General features: G+C 42.3%; 1 protein-coding gene across 2 annotated transcripts; it reads right to left on the bottom strand.

Annotated features, from left to right (window-relative positions):
* Window positions 1-577: 577 nt before the first annotated feature.
* Window positions 578-1,729, bottom strand: Npy2r (neuropeptide Y receptor Y2). Of its 2 annotated transcripts, XM_035450466.1 has the most exons (2): window positions 1,636-1,723; window positions 578-1,296 (listed from the first exon to the last, which is right to left on the bottom strand). In XM_035450466.1, exons 1-2 carry the CDS (start codon window positions 1,721-1,723, stop codon window positions 578-580), a joined length of 807 nt encoding a protein of 268 aa, XP_035306357.1. The 2 variants fall into 2 exon arrangements, with proteins under 2 accessions (XP_035306357.1, XP_035306358.1); XM_035450467.1 differs by having other exon boundaries at window positions 578-1,729.
* Between the last annotated feature and the right edge of the window lie 11,522 nt (window positions 1,730-13,251).

Genomic DNA, 13,251 nt, shown 5'->3' with positions numbered 1-13,251 from the left:
AAATATTAATCCTATAGCAAAATTGCTTATTCCCTTGAAATTCTCTTGAAATCATCCCATTAGTTACAAGCAATGTTTACCTATAGCATTCTCATTTGGGTTGCATCTTCGGAAGGACAATAAAACCAAAATACCATAAGAGAAAGCCTATGGCTCCCTAGGAGAATCTGAGTTTGTTCAGCTGCTTTTCATTAAGTGATGAGGAAGCAGTGGAGTCCACAGCATCGCCAATGCAGATCCTACTGGGCTTTTAGGGTTAACACTTAACTCTATCTTTTAGCTATACTGGTACCAATTCCTTGATCAGGTTTCCTTCATTCTGGGAAAACAGTCAAAAGTATTTCCCTCTTTTGCTCAGAATTCAATCTACCATCTAAGCATCAGTAATCAAACCAAACCATTGTAGCACAGTAATTTGCTCATTTTCACCTCAGCTCTGCCAGCCAGTTTTCCAGGAACCAGACTGTCCATGCATTTTAGTCAACACAATGGGAGGTCAGCATGAGCTGATCAGAACCCCTTCCCTAACCAGATTGGCAGCTCCGGTCACAATCCATGTGCTTTCACCCCTATTTTCTTAGACATTGGTAGCCTCTGAAAAAGAGTCAGTGGGGCCATTGTTCTTTTTTACTTCGAGGTTCTTTTTAGCCTTGACGGTCATAGAAACCTCCGAGTGGATGGCATCCAACCGCTGCTCACACTGGAAGGCAGAGAGGAAAGCCTTTCTGTAGTTGCTGTTCATCCAGCCATAGAGAAGGGGGTTGGCAAAGGTGGAGCACATAGCAATAATGTGTAACACTGTGAAGATGAGTTTATATTCCTTCAAGTCCAGGACATGGCTGTCAATGTCCACAGCAAGTTGGAAGGCATGGAGGGGTAGCCAGCTGACTGCAAACACCACTACTACACACACCAGCATTTTGGTTGTTTTGTGCCTTCGCTGATGGTAATGGTCACTTGAAGCTCCTGGGCTGACATGGTTCTTCAGCTTACTCCAGATACGGGCATAGGAGAAAGATATGATGCCCAGAGGCAAAACATACAAGATTAGTAAGGTGGAAAGGCTGTAGACTGTGCCATACATACTCTTCTCCTCACCAGGCCACTTCTCAGTACAGGCCACAATCTCGAAGTCAGGAATGATCTCAATCAGTGAGTACTCTCGGAAGATAGCCAGGGGACTTGCTAGCAGGGCACTGATGCCCCAGGCCAGACCAATAATCAAAAAGCTGATTTTCTTGGAGATCTTGCTCTCCAGGTGGTAGACAATACAGCGATGGCGGTCCAGAGCAATGACTGTCAATGTTATTGTAGACACTTGTACTGCCAGACCCTGAGCATAGGGCACCAAATGGCACAGGACTGGACCCATTTTCCACTCTCCCATTAAGGTGTAAGTAAGAGTGAATGGCAGACACAGAGTATTCACCAAAAGATCTGCCACGGCTAGGTTGGCAATGAAAAAGTTCGTTACTGTGCGCATGCTCTTGAATTTGATTATCACATGGATTACCAGGGAGTTGCCAACTACCCCCAGCAAGATGATGGAGCAATAGGCCAATATGAGGACCACCTGTACCTCAACCAGCTTGGTGCTATCTATGAGCTCCGGCTCAGGATCAGGGGGCAGTCCACCCTTAGGAGTGGTGTCCCCTGGCCCATAGGGCTCCACCTTTGCTTCTACAGTCTGGTTCTCATCCGCCGCTGCACCTACTGGGCCCATCTTCAGCAACACTTCAGTTTCACTTGGCCTCTCAACAGCACAAGAATCTACAATAAAAATAACATAGGAAACCACTAGTGAAACAGACAGCTGTCCTAGAGGGATTGCTTGAGCTTAGGTTGTGCTCCTCTAGACAGCTGTACTGTGATTCATAACACTACAGACCATACAACAGCTCAATAAAGCAAGTCCTCCGAATAAGTCTACTCATACCTATGGATTGATGAAATCAGGTCTTTAAAATAACTACGGTCATGGTAAGAATGTATTTTTCTATAGTAGGGAACCAATTCCACAATGAATGAGATCCAATAGATTCCATTTTAATGCAAAATGAATACAATAAAATTTGTCAATTTTGCAACTGCTATGACAGCAACAAATTAACTCAAAGGAAAGTTTTGCCCTCTTTGCTGTTTGAAATGTAAAAGTATATACCAATCTACAGTATAGAAAGGGGACAGATGACCCCCCCCCCCCGTGCTGAGTGCCTGAACTTTTCAAGAATAAAATAAGTCAGAATGAATGGATTCTCACATAGCCACTTTTTCACTTATGCCTGACCCCTCGTGTGTCAGGGGTGAAAGCAAAGTAAAGATGTATGTAAATGATGTGTCACTTCTCTGTCCCTTGAGTAAGAATTCATTCAGGTATAATTTCTCAGGTGTTATCCATGTTGGTTTTTGAGAAAGGGCTTCCCATTGACCTGGAACTCACCAACTAGGCTGGTCACCAATGAGACCCACAGACCCAACTTCCCACCTCCCCAGCACTAGCAGACCCACATTGTTGTTTTGGTATTTTTATTGGGCCACCTGGTGTTTAAAATGGAACTCTGTGTAGAACTGTTGCTGTGTCTACGGGTCTGAAAGTAACTCCCCACACAACATAGAACAGCATCCTAGAAAAGTACTCAGTTAAAAATATGTCCTAGCCCAACCCCACACACTTCTAAATAGAAAGGTTTGGGCACCTTTCTTTCTCTCCTATCCTACACCCCAGATCCTGCTTGTGTGATCTGCTACATTCAGTACAATAATTAAAGCCCTTAATGTTTAAAAACGTGATAGACATTCTAGATTTTCTTGTTTCCGACATGCCTTAAAGACCCCCTCATATTTTAAAGATCCCCAAGACTGGTCTCCCTCCTCTCTCTCCCACACATCTCTTCTCACCATTTCTACTGCATCGGTTGTGTTTGGTTCAGTTTCTCATCATAATTATTCTTATAGCCATGCACCTCATTTATAATTTTCCTTCTTTTGTTTCTGTTGCTTTCCTTCATTGACTCATCAGCTTAACAGGTAAAATCATTCACAATTCACAAGGTTGGTTCTAACATTTACTGAGATGTGCATTCAACAAGCCATTGCAAACCTGTATCCTAAAGGGTGAATCCTACTGGGTGTTAAGACACTACATTGCTTAAAATATACATTTGCTTTTACTATAAATTCATTGTTAAGTCTAAAAAACACTCATTCAATATCCTAGTGGTAATACCTGTAAATATACACATAATCACAAAAGGCTTCTGCTATTAATTTAGGAGATCTTTAAATGATTTTTTATTAATCATAATAGCATCTACTACTGTTGGCAGATGAATTCTGTTTATTGAGCTCACAAACAATGCTGGCTGGACCAGTGTCCCCACTCTTTTCTGTCTCTGTCGTGCTCTGTACCAGTGACCTGCACATAGCCCTCACATTCAAGTTCCCAAGTTATCAGGATGCTCTTTGGGTTGAATCAGTGGGAGGCACTTGGAGGTAATTAAAAAGCAGGAGGAGTTAGTAGAGCCAGCTCAGTGAAAAAAGTGCTTAGCATACAAGCGTGGACATAAGCAGAGAGCCCAGTAAAACTGATGCTTAATGCACATCTATAATGCCAGCTCCTTTGCAAGATGGGAGATGGAGACAGGAGAATTCTCAGAAGCTTATTGGTGGATTCAGTTGTGAAGAAGAGACCCTGTCTCAAAAATAATCAAGGTGGAAATTAAGGACCCACACCTGAGGTTGTGCTCTGATCCCCACATGTGTGCAAAGGCACACCTGCACATACACACACACACACACACACACACACACACACACACACACACAAAATCATACATACACACATAATACTAAGTACACACATCATATATGCCATACACACAAACATACATGCAATACATACACATCATCCACACATACCCTACACACACATACATATATAACCTACATACATACATACATACACCTTCACTCACACACACTTATACATTCAAGTATGCATGCATACACACATAACCATACACACATAATACATAGTTACACACATCAGACACACATACACTACACACACACACACACACACACACACACACACACACACACACATCAAACTCACATAAGTAGATTTTTGAAAGAAAACTGCATGAATAAAAATCAGGAAGAAGGAAGACACCAACACTTGCTTGCTCCTTCCTCCCTCTGTGCTCTGGACAGCACCTCAGCAGCTCTTCTAAGGTCCTAATCTGTATCCTGTAGAGCCAGTGTGGTTGTTTCCTGTGGGTGGGCCTCTTTCTAAGGTCTAGGTCACAATGCCACTCCTCTATGTTCCTTCAATTTGAGGTAGTAAGGAGGCACTGCTTTTGCAATCCTCGGATAGACCTAACTTTCGATTTTCATCTCCCCACACTTACATAACAAGTTCTCTGCACAGATTCCTTCTCTTCTATGTCCCTGGCTGGATTTTTGTTTGTTTGTTTAGTGATCTGTTCAAAGCACACTTTACTTTGTTTTCCCACTAAAATAAGGATCTGCTCCTTAGTATGACATTCAAGTCTTGATGGCATCACTGCAGAAGTGCTGGCCTGAGCTCCCCTAACATCCCAATAGACTCCTGCTACTCTATCATACTGAATGGCTACTGAATCTAGAACACCTCAGGCTTCCCTGTGCCTGTCCATCCTCTCTGTAGTGAACCAGAGCCTTTCCTTATCTGGGTTAGCCAAAAGGTTCCTGATCATGTCTACCACTGCCTACAACACAGGACACACTGTAATTGTTCCAGTTGTCCAACCTAGGAGAGCAAACTCTTTGAAGACAGAAACTGGAACTTCTTGATCCATTGTTTAATCTGGAGGTGCACCATCTAATGCATTAAAGACACTCAATAATTGGACAAAACCAATATAAATATAAACAACAATACAATTTTACTAATAACTGATACCAACTGTTTAACACAAAATATAGTTGTGTTCCATCCTGTTCTTTACTGAATATAACAACACACAGGATTCATTCTGTGCCCCAGAAGCCTCGTAATTGTTTTTGTGTAATTAATCAGGTACTTGCTTCAATAAGAAATTTGGCCTAAGACCCTCTTAATTTAGTGCTTGATTACAACCTTTTAAATTGCCTGACAGTATACTCCACATAGAAACTTTTCCAGAGTCTCTCTCTCTCTCTCTCTCTCTCTCTCTCTCTCTCTCTCTCTCTCTCTCTCCTCTCACACACACACACACACACACACACACACACACACACACACCACCCCCTTCCTAGTGACCTGAGAACTTTCTGTGTACTTGTGTTTGCTATACAGGTGCGTTCTATATAGGTCTACACACATTTCAGACAGAACATTCCGAAGATTCCAGGCACCCAATCAATTATGAAAACATGGTATTCAAATGATGGTCTGTTTGATAGGCTGTACCATTTCTCTCAGAATAAGAGGTTGACTTTATAGAGCATGGTGACTCAGACCATACAAGTCAACCAGAGTGGAGCAGAACTCCAAAAGTTGGAGCTTGAGGGCTGCACAGATGGAACAGGGTGTAAGCACCAGATTGAAGGGCACTGGCAAGAGGAGCTGTTTGATTTATTGACTATTTCCTTCTTTCTTTTCAATTTTATTTTCTTCACTCTCAAGTTCTTTTATTTACAGCTCCTCTGCAGGAATGGTTATTGATCTACAAGCTATTAGCATGCAACCGTTATGAGCTGTACTTAGGGACAGTACTAGCCTTGGGCTGGGGCAAAGTGCTACCTGAACACAAAATTTATCATTCACAACAGCACTTCTGAAAAGTAGAAGAGAAAAAAGAGCACAAGAGGATACTGCCACGCCACACGTGATACTGCTACTTCAAGCTACAAGCAGGCAGGGGAAGAGCCTTCCCTGGAAATAAGGCAAAATGAGACATTCAGGTTATTCAAGATATTCAAAACTATGAATACTGCTGTTTTCTTGAGCAGGTGAACCTTAAGCAGGTTTGTTAAGAAAAGAAAATGATTTCTTTTTCTTCTGAAACCTAAGGTGCTTTAATGAGTCGGAGAGCTTTGACTGCATGTTGAAATCTGTGGGTTTGCAAGTTATTTCTGAAACAGAATTACTTCATGTGTGCAAAGTTTGGCATCCTATTAAAACCCTTTTTCATGAATGTTTTCCCAGGGAGGAACCCCCCCCACACACACACACACTATGCTACACACCTGTTAGTCCTTCTGTGAGGGGTGATGGGACTTTAACAATGCTATAAGCAAGGCATCAGTCTCTGCCTAAGTGCAGCGAAGGATGGATCATATAAAAGTCTGTGAACGCTTCTCTTTTCCGTATTTGCACTTCCTTTCTATGACAACAGTGCCTTCTCCTGCACACCACTAAGATTTTAATGACTGGCCCCTGGTCCTGACCGGTCATTATGACTAGTCATTAGTGTCACCTCCTGCCACACAACCACAGATTTCTATTAGTGGGTGATCCCATCTTAGAGAAATGAATGGAAGCCTAAATAAATGTCTGTTTTTGAACAGGTTTGGAGAATCCTACATGATCTTACACTTTCGAAGGTGCTTGATTTTTTTTTAAAGAGGCAGCAGAATCATATCTTACTGTCTCAGATAGTAGTGCTTGATCAAGCAGCAGTCAAGAACCTTCAGTAGAAAAGAAAAAGTCTAGCAAAAGAAGAAAGCAAGAGTAGTACTAACCCCTCCAGGTCCCCTGTTCCATCTAAACTCTCCGGTGGGGTGGGAGGCTTCCCTTAGAAACATTTCCCTATGCCCTGTTTCCAGTACAGGAACCTGGCTGTCTGGGGGCTCAGAGGGGGAACTGGAGTTTGAACTTACTGCGCAGGCCCTTGTGTTTCAGCTGAGACGAGTAAGGCAGGAGTATGCAGCCAACAGATTGACGGCCTCTGGAAGCGCCCAAAGCAGGTCCGATTCTGTGTGGGACAGCGGTGAGCAGGCGAGTAGGAACCAGAGCTCTGAGCAAGCCACGGGAGGAGCCACAACGCTGTAGCTGTCTGGCTTATCCCTGGAACTCTGTGGCCACTGGATCGGAGACCCGGCTCTGCTCAGAGCAGAGCCCAGGGTATGAGGGGATGAGGGAGGGAGGAGGGTCGGAGATGGAGATGCAGGCGAACCCAACCCTGGAAGGAAAGGTCACAGGTACCGGAATTTCGGAGAGATGGCCTCGTAGGGGGAGTGAGCCAGCTAAGTTCCCGTGGCCAGGGGGGCAGAGAGAATGTTGGCCATCCGCACATCTGCACCCTACGCAGCACAGCACCCCATCGCACGTGGCCACCACTCCCAGCTGCTGCAGCTACCCTCACTCCACTTAGAGTTCATCAAATCTGTGAAGGAAAGTCGGAGGGCAGGAGTGATCCCCCGCTGCAGGGAGGGAGCTGTGGTCTCCTGCTAAGTGAACCAGGAGCAGACGCCAGGAGCTTGCTGAAGTCGAACTGGAGAGAGTTTCCGCACTTCAACGCCCCCGGGTGAATCCAACTCTGCACAGCGAGTTTCCCGGTGGAGGAGAGCTAAGGTGGAAAGCCAGCCCCTAGCAGGAGCAGGATTCCAAGGACAAACAGCCAGCACGCCTGGCCAGAGCGCGGGCACAATGCGGGAACCGGGTGGTCGCAAAAAGGTAAAACAAGCCCAGAACCTGGTGGTCAGGATGCAGCAAAACCCTTAGCAGGTGCTGATGGAATTGCGCGGATTCAGATCATAAACTCGAGGTGTTCCCGAGGTCGACCGCCAAAAGCTGTCTTTCAGCAGGAAAGCAGAGGATGGCAGTGGGTCTTCAATACAGCAGCCTTTCTTTGTCCAGTTAATAGATTTCAAAATTCGTCGCCCTTGGATCTATCACTGCCCAAAACTGCTGGAGGAGCAAGGAGTGCGAGTTTCTGGCATTGTTCCTCTGGTTTGGAACCTTCCCAGATTCCCTCGTAGTAGTAGTAAAACAGGACAGACTGGATGGACTTCCAGTCACCAACGCTGGGAGGGCTGCTTCACTTTACCCTGCAAAATTCTTCATTCAAAGACCCGTCAGTCCTTCTGGGGATTTTCTGTAGGTCTTTTCCTTCATCAATTTTAAAGGGGGAGTAGAGTCTTCAAGTGAGGAAACATGCAACTGGAAGCCAGGATTGCCTCAACCATCCTGTCTCCCATCCTTGCACAAGTCACCTCGTTGCATTAGATTAAAAAAAAAAAATCCCAAATGAAGATGGCCATACTAGTTTTTGGAATTTCTCTCTACAGTGCAAAAAGATGATTTGGTTTAGATTAGATTTCTCTATCTAAAATAAAAAGTTATACTTAGCTATATATTTAAAAGATAATAAATACTCTTTATATGAGCATTGAACTCACTTCCTTACAGCTATGCTGATATCTTAAAAGATTAACGTGGTTCCATATACTCCAATGATAACAAAAGACCTCCATGACTCATGCCTTTCAGCAAAGTTTAGAATTGGAGCTGATCCACTGCACAGTGTAAGATATTATCAACATAGTTGTGTCAACTTGTGACACTGCACATTCAGGTTCTAAGTAAAGTCCTTTAAGGCATATATGTTACAAAACAATCCCAACACTGAGCCACTCTGAGCACAGGTCACATACCTGTGGAATTGGTGAACTGGTAACTAGTTAAAATGGAAACAGGAAGAGATGATCAGATCTAATTTCTCTTTTGTTGAGTAGTTTAGTTCTTTGGGCAATTGCATACCTTTCCCAAAAAGGTGTTGACTCTTTTTCAAACAGGGAGAAGACAGAGCCCCAAATGCCTACATACCTAGGGTCAACAGCATCTGTGTGCTCATGGTGATGATGTGGGAGACAGCAGAAATTGGTAAGAACTTACACCTTCCAAGAAACACAAAGCACACACAAGAGCTGAAGGCAGAGGCCTGTTCTCGTGTTCCAATGAGCTGCCCTGCAAAAAAATCTATATTCAATAGGGTCAGATCTAAGTTTTTAAAAGAAACAAAATTCATATTCTTAAAAATCTTAGACCAGCCAGGCTTTGGTGGCACATGTCTTTAGTACCAGCACTCGGGAGGCAAAGGCAGGCCAGCCTGGTCTACAGAGTGAGTGCAGTGCCAAGATAGGCTCCAAAGCTACACAGAGAAACCCTGTCTTGAAAAATCAAAAAAAAAAAAAAAAAGAAAAGAAAAAGAAAAACAAGAAACAAACAAACAAAAGAAAAAACAAAAACAATCTTAGACCTGTAAGATGGCTCAAAGAATTATGCAAGTGTGACAACCTGAGTTAGAGCTCTAGGTTCCCTCATAGTGGAAGGAGAGAATCTGTTCTTACACATTGTCATCTGAAGTCAACACATACCCCTAAGCGCATACACACACACACACACACACACACACACACACACACACACACACACAGCTTGTCTTTCTCTTTCTCACCAACCAGCTCCCAAGCAAATGATACAGAGACTTCTTGTTAATTATTAAACCTCAGCCAATAGCTTAGGCTTGTTTCTGACTAGTTCTTATAACTAAATTTAGTTCATTTTTATTCACCTACATGCTGCCACATGACTCATGGCTTTATGTCTTTTCTTACATGCCTGTTTCCTCTATATTAGATGGCAACTCTAATATATATATATATATATATATATATATATATATATATATATATCCTTCTTCTTCCCAGCATTATCTCTGCCCCCCAAATCCTGCGTAGCTATGGACGATTTAGCTTTTTATTAAATCAATCCAAGTGAAATTTCTTCACAGTGTACAAAAAGATTATTTCACAACAGATACATACATGCCTACACACACATACCTACGCACACCACAGAGGGAGACATACACCTACACACACACCCTACACTTATTTCTGTAAATGTAATAAAACATCTTTGGAAATAAAATGATGCAAACTAATTTCTTAAAAGTCAAAACTTCAGGTGAGCATACCAAAGTAAATGAGATGATAAGTAGACAGACAGGTAGAAGAAAGAAAAAAGGACAGAGAGGAGAGACCAGTCCCATGTACCTAAGAGGAATCTGTTCAGAGACCTCTGGGGGATGTCTGAAACTGTGACAAAGCTTAATTTAAAAACTGTGATAGAAGACACCCATAACTAATCACCGAACTGAACTGGAACCCAGATGCAGAGAAGGACCAGCGAAGAGCACAGAGGTTCAGACCAGGCTGGTGAAACCCACAGAAACAGCTGACCTGAACATCCAGGAACTCTTGCTCCCCAGTCTGATAGCTGGAATACCAGCATGGGACTGATCCAGACCCCAAGAACAAGTGTTTCTGTGAGGAAACCTCAGAAGTCTATGGGACCTCCTGTAGAAGCCCAGTATTTATCCGTAGCATAGGGGTGGACTTTGGGAGCCCATTCCATATAGAGGAATACTCCCTGAGCCAAGACACATGGGGGTGGGCCTAGGCTTTATCCCAAAGGATACAATAGACACTGATGACACCCTATGGAAGGCCTCACCATCCAGGGGGGCAGAAAGTTGGAAAAAAATGTGATAGAGAATACATTAATGACAATAATTAATAATGAACTAGAACAATTACAATAATAGAATATAATAAAAGTTTTACAAATACGTCTCCCTGAGTATTATACTGTAGTTAGCTTGTCCTTTTCCTTGTGATGAGGAGTTATTGTCTCTCTTGGGCTTATCTGAATCACATCACTATTCCACTTTGGAGCCATTGCTGTAAAACCATTGCTGTGGTGCTTGTCCACAGGAACTTCAAAGCTACCACAGTCACTTCCATCACAGAGGCGGCTACCAATGAAACACAAAATTGGTAGCCCATGTATTATGGATGCACTAGACATAAAAATGATTCATACCCTGGTCAGAATAGATAAAGATAGAATAAAATTTCATCATATTCCTCAGAATGGCATGCAGTTTAAACTTAAGAACTGTTTGTTTCTGGAGCATTCTATGTAGTGGCATTATTTGTTATCTGATATATCTCCCCAAATATTTAAAACACAGCTCCACCAAAATTTCCCCGGCCCCACTGATTACTTCTCAGCACATACAGATATAAAAGACAAAGAGTCACAGATTGACTGCCAAATGTACCAGCTTTCCATTGCTACAGCTCAGACTGTAGAAAATTAGTCATGGGTGGGCAGATGTGTTTAGGCTCATGGTTTTGTAAGTAGGTGGGACAGCAAGTTGGTGTGGAACATGTACAGGATCAAAGCTATTGATCAGCACTCCTTACAGCAGGAGAGAGGATGCAAGAAGGAAGAGGAGAAGGGGACAGAAGGAGAGAGGGGGGAGAAGACAAGGATGAACAGCAGTGGTTGAGCCCTCGTAGTCCCTTCAGGGCAAGCCCCATGTTCAGAAGACTGGCAGACTTGCCTGCATCTCAGTATCTTTCCCTTCCCACCAGTGCAAGCCACAGGACATCCACTTGGAGGACCTTATAGATCTCCAACACCAAATAAGTCATTTCTCTTTTATTTCTGGTTGAGTTGGTATCCACAGTCAAACTACAGCAAAGGACCCGTTGGTCAATGGAATAATTTGGATATTTTAGACAGGTGGGGTGAACAAATTTGAGAACAGTTTGTCATTTAAAGAGAAAAGTTCTGTAGCGTCATCCTAGAAACTTGGCTTACCACAAAGTAAACCATGGTGTGATTTACTCCAGTCTAAGATTCATACAGAGAGCAAAGGCCTCTTCCACATAGAAATAATATCATTTTTACTTTTTACAGGAGACTAATTTATAATCATACTAAAGAAGTCAGCAGTGACAAAACCAGAAAATAAAACATCCTCAGTAGATATTTTTGCAATAATAATGATGTTTATCTATGCTCTCCAATAAAGTAGCTACATACACATGGCTATTGAGCACTTGAAGTGGCCCACTGTGGGACTGAATTTTAATTTAATCTTAATTTGCAAACTAAAGTAAAGAGCTATGTGATGGGGGAAGTGTTTCTGTGTATGTGTTTGTATTATTGGATGATAAATAAAGTACTGTTTGGCTAATGAGGCAGCAAGTTAGGTGGGACTAGGAGTCAAGGAGGATTCTGGGAAATGTAGTAAAGAAGTGGTGATCCAGGCAGGAAGTGACATAGCAGGTAGACTCATATATAAACAAGGGCAAGAAGGAAGTGGGCTCCTTCTCTCTTCCTCCAGAGTCACCATGTGATCCCAGGAAGACAGGACGTTTGCCACTGGCATCCAATAAGATAAGTCTTATAAAATATATATATTTATGATAATTAAGACAGCTCTAGCAGATGAGAAATCCTAGTCATTGGCCAAGCAGCATTTGTACCTAATATAAGTCTCTGTATATTATTTTGGCCACCCATGTGGCAGGCAGAATTCAAGTGGGTGGTGGAAAGATTTTTCGTAACAGCTTTGTAGAGACAGTATAAACTGTGGACTTTGTAGGTCAAAGATTTTGTCCTCCCTGGATCCCCCTCTTTGGAATATGGGTATAAATTCTCATGACTGAGCTGATCCCTACTCTTATGTAAACTTCATAACCTTAGCAAAATGTTACAGATATTATCTCATTTCTGTACATGTAAACATACATTCCTTTGATGGTTCCCTAACCTTAAACTAGATAAATACATTCTGATTATTTATCTCTGTTAAAGAGGGACTGCTCAGCCACCTTGTGTATGTTTATAGTACATATCTGGTACTTTTGAGACATGAAAATTCAGGGTAGGTTTGAGTTCAATAGATTTTTTTTTTCTCTTTGTGACTTTGGCTTGATATGCAAAAGTCCCAGAAGAATAGACAGCCACCAAAGTTTCACTGAGCCAGTGATTTTCAAGGCATATCTCATGAATGGAAAATCTGAAATTCATGGACCACAGAGGGTGAGTTTTAGAGAGAAGTTTATTCTAGATTATAGGTGGGAACTAGAGAGAAAGATAGATAGATAGATAGATAGATAGAACAAAGATGTTAGATAAATGAAAGTTAGATAAATGATAGATTTGTGATAGATAATAGATGATAGATAAAGGAGCAATATAGATAGATAGATCATAGATAAAACACAGATAGATGATAGATAAATGAAAGATAAATGGTAGATAATAGATGATAGGTAAATGAAAGATATAGATAAATGATAGATAGATAGATAGATAGATAGATAGATAGATAGATAGATGAGGAAAGAGAGAAGAGCCCCTGTATATCAAGAGAGAGCTCAGCAAACAGGTTATCATCAAGCTGCTAGTGGGTAGCCTGGCCG

Source organism: Cricetulus griseus (assembly GCF_003668045.3).
Source record: "Cricetulus griseus strain 17A/GY chromosome 1 unlocalized genomic scaffold, alternate assembly CriGri-PICRH-1.0 chr1_0, whole genome shotgun sequence".
NCBI classification, from domain to species: domain Eukaryota; kingdom Metazoa; phylum Chordata; class Mammalia; order Rodentia; family Cricetidae; genus Cricetulus; species Cricetulus griseus.
This window is presented reverse-complemented; position numbering and strand designations above follow the sequence as displayed.

What these genes read in the sequence shown, in the direction of transcription:
- Npy2r (XM_035450467.1), bottom strand. Translation starts at nt 1,723, where the DNA reads ATGGGCCCAGTAGGTGCAGCGGCGGATGAGAACCAGACTGTAGAAGCA.